Consider the following 6,801-nt stretch of genomic DNA (forward strand, 5'->3'; position numbering starts at 1 on the left):
CTGTTCCTAATCAGACCTTGTCTATCCAGATAATTATATATACCATCTCTAAGAATACTTACCATTAATTTACCCACCACTGACGTCAAACTTACAGGCCAATAATTGCTAGGTTTACTCTTAGAACCCTTTTTAAACAATGGAACCACATGAGCAATACACCAATCCTCCGGCACCATCCCCGTTTCTAATGACATTTGAAATATTTCTGTCAGAGCCCCTGCTATTTCTACACCAACTTCCCCTAAGGTCTTTGAAGGAAAATGTTTTAGAGCAGAGATGAGGATTAATTTCTTTAGCCAGATAGTAGTGAACCTGTGGAGTTCATTGCCAACCCTGACTGTGGAGGTCAAGTCATTGGCTATATTTGAAGTGAGGCTGATAGATTCTTGATTAGTCAGGTCGTCAAAAGGTACAGGGAGAAGGCAGGAGAATTGGTTTGGGAGGAATAATAAATCAGCCATGATGGAATGGCAGTGCAGACTCAATGGGCTGAATGGCCTAATTCTAGTTCTGTGTCTTATGGTCTGTAGTCTTATGGAAGAACTGTTAGTATGAGGTAAAGCAATTTAGGAAGTTTAGTTCTGGTGGGACATATAGAGTAAATGGCAGTGACCTTAAGAGCATTGATATGTAGAGTGACTTTGGTATGCATGTCCATAACTTGCTGGAAGTGGAAGGGCAGGTGGAAAGCGTAGTGGAAAAGGCATTGAGTACGTTAATAGGCCAGGGTGTTGAGCATAAGAATTGTGCAGTCTTACATAGCATAGTTCAATCACACTTGGTTTACTGTGGGCCTGTCTGGTCATCACCCTACAAGAAGGAGGTCACAGCAATAATGAGAGTATAGAGGAAATTAAAACTCCACCATGGATGGTCCCAAGGCCAGATGCAATAGGAGGTTTGGGCATGGGACTAGCAACCCCATCCCGTAAAATCCTACTGCTACAGAAACACCACAAGAAGATCCGAGGACCTCATCTCAGGGAAAGGACAGATCTTTGCCTAGAATCAATATAGATAGGCTACACCTTGGTTTGAAAGACTGGCCTAGGACAGAGGATTCTGGCAAACTACTGTTGGTGGCCCGTGTCCCAGTGGTGACAGGTTTAAAAAGAGCAAGAAGAGGGAATTCACCAGGTTGTTGCCCTGAATGGAGGATTGGAGGAGAAATTGAATAGGCTGGCACGAAGAAATCTGCAGATACTGGAAATTCAAGCAACACACACAAAATGCTGGTGGAATGCAGCAGGCCAGGCAGCATCTATACGGAGAAGTGCTGTCGACGTTTCAGGCCGAGACCCTTCATCGGGACTAACTAACAAGAATAGGCTGGGTTTATTCTTGCTGGAGAAAGCTGAGGGGTGTCTTAGAAAGATTTTAAAACTACGAGGGCATGGATAGGGTATTCCCATGAGTTAACATTCTAGAACTGGAGGGCACAGTTTAATGTGAGATGGGAGAAAGTTGGCAAGATCTGAAGAGTAAGGTTTCACACAGGGATGGTGAATATCTAGAAAAAGCTTCAATGGGAGATGGTAGAGGCAGATCCACTGACAGCCTTTTGGACAGATACTGAGATGGGAAAGAGAAGGAAGGAGATGGACAGGCTAATGAGATTAACAGGAATAGGCATAGTGGGCAGCATGGTTGAGGTTGGTCACAGGGGTCTGTTTCAATACTGTGTATTTCTATGATTCTACACTCAGTGGCAACTTTATTAGGTACACCTGTACACCGGCTCATTAAAGCAAGTATCTAATCAGCCAATCATGTGGCAGCAACTCAATGCATAAAAGCATGTAGACATGGTCAAAGGGTTCAGTTGTTGTTCAGAGCAAACATCAGAATGGGGAAGAAATGTGGTCTAAGTGACTTTGACCGTTGAACGATTGTTGATGCCAGACGGGGTGGTTCGAGTATTTCAAAAAATACTGCTCTTCTGGGATTTTCATGTATAATGGTCTCTAAAGTTTTTGTGAATGGTTGTAGAAAAACAACAAATAAAACATGCAGTGAGTGTCAGTTCTGTGGGCAAAAATGCCTTGTTAATGAAGGAGGTCAAGGGAGAATGGGCAGGCTGGTTCATGCTGACAGGAAGGTGACAGTCACTCAAATAACCACGTTATTTGGTGGTGTGCATCTCTGAACATACAACACATCGAACCATGAAGTGGACGGGCTACATCAGCAAAAGACCACAGACATACACACAGTTGCCACTTTATTAGGTACTGGAGGTCACTGAGAACAATCATGTGCTACTTTATGAAAGAACTTTAGGGGGAAAAACATGATATTATGGGTTATCTGCTTTGGACAATGAACCCTTTTTACTTTTTCTCATATATAGGCAGAACTTACATCCTGAAGACATAACAATGCAGGTACCTGGAACAATAAGCAGATTAAATATTAATTATGTTTCTTTCTCCCCCAAGTTTTCAAGACAGGGCATGCAACAGACCCAGCAACAACAGCAGACAGCAGCATTGGTTAGACAGCTGCAGAAGCAACTCTCCAGTAAGTACTGCATTCAGATTTGAATTTAAATGCTTGATGATTTTGCTTAATACAAAGCTGACTCGTGCACCTCTTCATAACGAAGTGAATGTAGAAATATGGAAAAAGAACTGTGTACAGTATATCTGTCGACATCTATGCTGATCTCCCATTCCAACATGGCCTCTTCTACTGTCATAATGAGGCCCCTCTTAGGTTGGAGGAGTGACACCTCATATTCCGTCTGGGTAGACTCTAACCTGACGGATATCTTTAATTAATGGTAATTTCTCCCCTCTTCCCCCTACTCTCTGCTTTTCCATTCTCCATTCTGGTTCCCCTGTTATATGTTCTCTTCATCCACCCATCACTTCCCTCTGGTGCTTTTCCTCCTTCTCTTTCTTCCACGATCCACTGGCCAATCCTATCAGATTCCTTCTTCTTCAGCCTTTTACTTCTTCACCTATCACTTGCCAGATATCTTACTTCATTCCCCTCACCTACCCACCCACTTTCTCCTTCACTTGGCTTCAGCCAGGTTGTAGACTTGATGAAGTGGCTTGGCCTGAAACGTTAACTTTTCCGTAGATGCTGCCTGATCTGCTTCCAGCCTCTCATTATAGCATATGCCCTCTAATCTGGGCAGCATGCTGGTATTACCATTCTGCACCCTCTCCAAAGCCTTGACATCCTTCCTATAATGGAGTGACCAGAACTGTATGCAATACTGCAGATGTGGCCTAACTAGAGTTTTATAAAGCTGCAACAAAACTTCCTGCCTCAGCTAATGAAGGCAGGCATGCCATATGCCCTCTCAGCTCCCCCATCAATATATGCAGCCACTTGCAGGGAGCTATGAACTTGAACCCCAAAATTCCTCTTTTTATCAACACTTTTAAGGGTCTTGCCCTGAACAGTGTACTGTCTGTTTACATTTAACCTACCAAGATGCAGCACCTCCCATCTGCCTGGGCTAAGCTCAGTCTCCCATTTCTCCAACCGCATCAGCGACTGATCTATATCCCACTGTCTTCTTTGCTAGTCATCTCCGTCATCCATTGTAACTAAGCGACAGAAGACAATAATAAATATTTGTGTTGGTTGGTGTTAATAAACATGGTTAATTGCTCTGGAGGTATGGCTTCTGAGTCAAGTGACTCTATGCATTTCTGATTTATAGAAAACCACTTATGATTGACTGTAAAAAAAAACAGGATACATCTCCAGCTCTGTATCCCTTTTGCCAAACAACTTTCCAGCTCTTAGCTTCATCCCTCCCCATCCTGTATTCTCCTATCATTTCGGATCTTCCCCTCCTGCTTCCACTTTCAAATCTCTTACTATCTCTTCTTTTAGTTAGTCCTGACAAAGGGTCTCAGCCCGAAACGTCGACTGTACTTCTTTCTATAGATGCTGCCTGGCCTGCTGCGTTCCACCAGCAATTTGTGGGTGTTGCCAATATTTAACCTATGGACTGCCCCTAGGTTGCTTCCAAGTACCATAAGACCATAAGATTGAGGGGAGATTTGATAGAGTTATACAAAAAAGAATCTGTGGGTTGTATAGACAGCATAAATGCAAGCAGGCTTTATCCACTGAGGTTGGGCGGAACTACAACTGGAGGTCGTGTGTGAAAGGTGAAATGTTTAAGAGGAACGTGAGTGAATACCACTTTCCTCAGAGGGTTGTGTGAGTGCGGAATGAGCTGCCAGTGCAAGTGATGCATGTGAGCTCGATTTCAATGTTTAAGAAATGTTTGGATAGGTACATGGATGGGAGGGCTATGGTCCGGGTGCAGGTCGATGGGACTAGGCAGTTTAAATGGTTCGGCATGGACTAGATGGGCAGAAGGGCCTGCTTCTGTGCTGTACTTTTCCGTGATTCTATGTCTCTATATCAGAGCATTATTCAGCCATTTAGCATACTGAATCAGCTCCACTATTCAATTATGGCTGTTGATTTTTGCACTTCCATCCTCTTGTGTAACCCCCTTATAAGTCAATCTCTTAATTCAGAATGAAGCCGGATTCCAAATGTTACCTAACTGTGAAGCTTGCTCGTTGTTTGTTCTCTGCCAGGTAATCAGCCACAGCAGCCATCGAACCCGTACAGCCACCCTCCCCATTACTGAACCTCGGAAAGAAAAGCACAAAGTCTTGGAAAATACTGGAGATTAGCGCACACGACCAACCCTCCTTGGGATCGCCGCTGGGTTGGTAGAGACAGCGGCACCATTGATTGTTCATCGTGATTTGCTTTTTTATCTTCAGTTTTACTTCAGTTCACTTTAAATATTATTTTGACATTTACCCCTGTGATGTAGCCGCTGTGAACAAATAATGTAAAGTGAGATTAGATTATTTTATTTTGAAAGGAACTTGAAGTTTTACAATGCAAAATGTTTCTTGGATCATTTAGGTCCTCTGGAAAGCTGTTTTTTTTGCTAAAAGTCATTTTTGTGCTTTTAGCAGATCTACATTAAGAGAGAAAAAAGAACATAGATATAAATGGAATTTATTTATTTGCTGGCAAAGTCTCCCTTCTGATGCACTGCAACACAATAATGGTTTATATGAATGAACTTGACCGTAACGAGGTAGGTGCATCTGCAGAATTATGGCCACAGATGACATGGTCTCGTCAGTGGCTTGAGCCTCTTAAGGACGTGGCAAAACTGTTTATTTAATTTTGCCTAGATTTATAATTTTACAAAAGCACTTTTTAAGAGGAAGAAATGAAGTTTGTTAAGATAATAAAGCTATTTTTCCCTCAGAGTAATGATATTATTGTACAGCATCTCTGAACAGCTCTGTTGTGTGTGGTTGAGTTTGGTAATTTATATGTCACGTTCTGGTCAAGAGGGTATGATGAAGGATAAGGGTACTGGTTACAAGTTGAAATCTAATAAACCATCAACTAACACTGGAGAAAATGGGTCATGACTCTGTGCTTGGTGTGCTTGTCCAGTTTGGAAGAGTTCAAGTTCACGTGTGAATCACTTATTAAACATTTGCCTCCCATGAGAACATCTGCCCAGATGAAGATTTGCTTCAGTGGTCACTGGTATATTGAAACGTACAGTGAACTGTATCGTTTGCATCAATGGTATGCTGATAATAAATCAGCCAAGCTACAAAGAATGGAGTAAGCTCAATGGGTTGAGTAGCTTAATTCTGTTCCTATGTCTTACAGTAGTATGGTAAGATACAAAAAAAATCCTGCAGATGGTAGAAACCTAAAATAAAACAAATTACTGGAAATACTTAGCAGTTCAGGCAGCTTCCATGGAGAAAGTCAAGTGAAGTTTACTTTGTAGGTTAATGGCTTTTCATCAGATTTGACCAGCTCAGAGTTAAACTGGAAAGGCGGGCTATCTGAAATTGTTGCTTTCAGTACTGAGTGGTGCACTTTGCAGCGTGCTTGGAGGGAAGATGAGATGCTGTTGCCTGAACTCGCATTCAAAGGAAAGAAAGCTTAGAAACAAAGATTAGCTTTATTTGCCACAGGTGCATCAAAACATACAGGGAAGTTCGTTGTTTTATAGCAACAACTCATGCAGTCTGAGGCTTGTGTTGGCGACAGCCCACAAGTGTCCTCATGCTTCCAGTGCCAACATAGCATGCCCACAACTTACTAACCTAACTTGTACGTCTTTAGAAGTGGGAGTAACTGGAGCACCCGGAGGTCACGGTGAATTTACGAAACTCCTTACAGAAGACGGTGGAGATAGAGCCCTCTTAAAGTTGGTGCTATAAAGTGTTACACTTACTGCTTGGCTATTGTGCTGCTCAATTCTATTTAAATTCCTGGGTGTCACTATCTCAGAGTACCTGTTCTGGATCCATCATATAAATGTAATTGCAAAGAAAGCACAACAGCACCTCTACTTCCTTCAGAGTCTGCAGAGTCTCGGGAGTCTTCCTAAGGAGTGGCTGCATTATAGCCTGGTATGAGAACACCAATGCCTTTCAGCGGAAAATTGTTCAAAAGGTAGTGGATTCGGCCCAGTACGTCGCAGGTAAAGCCCTCCCAATCACTGAGCACTTCTACATGAAAAGCTGTCATAGGAAAGCTGTATCCTTCATCAGAGATCCTCACCACCCAGGCCATGCTCTTTTCTTGATGCTGCTATTAGGTTAAAGGTACAAGTGCCTCAGTGCTCTCACCGCCAGGTTCAAAAACAGATACTACCCCTCAACCATCAGGCTCTTGAACTAAAGACTCCTCTTGGATGTGTTGCTTAGATTTCCAGCATCTGCAGACTTTCTCTTGTTTGTGATTGAACTACACCCATCTGTT

General features: G+C 42.7%; 1 protein-coding gene across 3 annotated transcripts in view; it reads left to right on the forward strand.

Annotated features, from left to right (window-relative positions):
* The window catches only part of LOC140725744 (mediator of RNA polymerase II transcription subunit 12-like protein), a 676,368-nt gene extending 670,954 nt beyond the window's left edge, over window positions 1-5,414 (forward strand). For all 3 annotated transcript variants that reach the window (XM_073041599.1, XM_073041601.1, XM_073041600.1), the window contains 2 exons: window positions 2,442-2,523; window positions 4,581-5,414. In XM_073041599.1, the coding sequence (XP_072897700.1) occupies window positions 2,442-2,523; window positions 4,581-4,633 (135 nt within the window). In that variant the 3' untranslated portion in view covers window positions 4,634-5,414. The remainder of the gene's footprint in view (window positions 1-2,441; window positions 2,524-4,580) is intronic.
* Window positions 5,415-6,801: the final 1,387 nt, after the last annotated feature.

The sequence above is a fragment of the Hemitrygon akajei genome, chromosome 3 (assembly GCF_048418815.1).
Source record: "Hemitrygon akajei chromosome 3, sHemAka1.3, whole genome shotgun sequence".
Lineage (NCBI taxonomy): Eukaryota > Metazoa > Chordata > Chondrichthyes > Myliobatiformes > Dasyatidae > Hemitrygon > Hemitrygon akajei.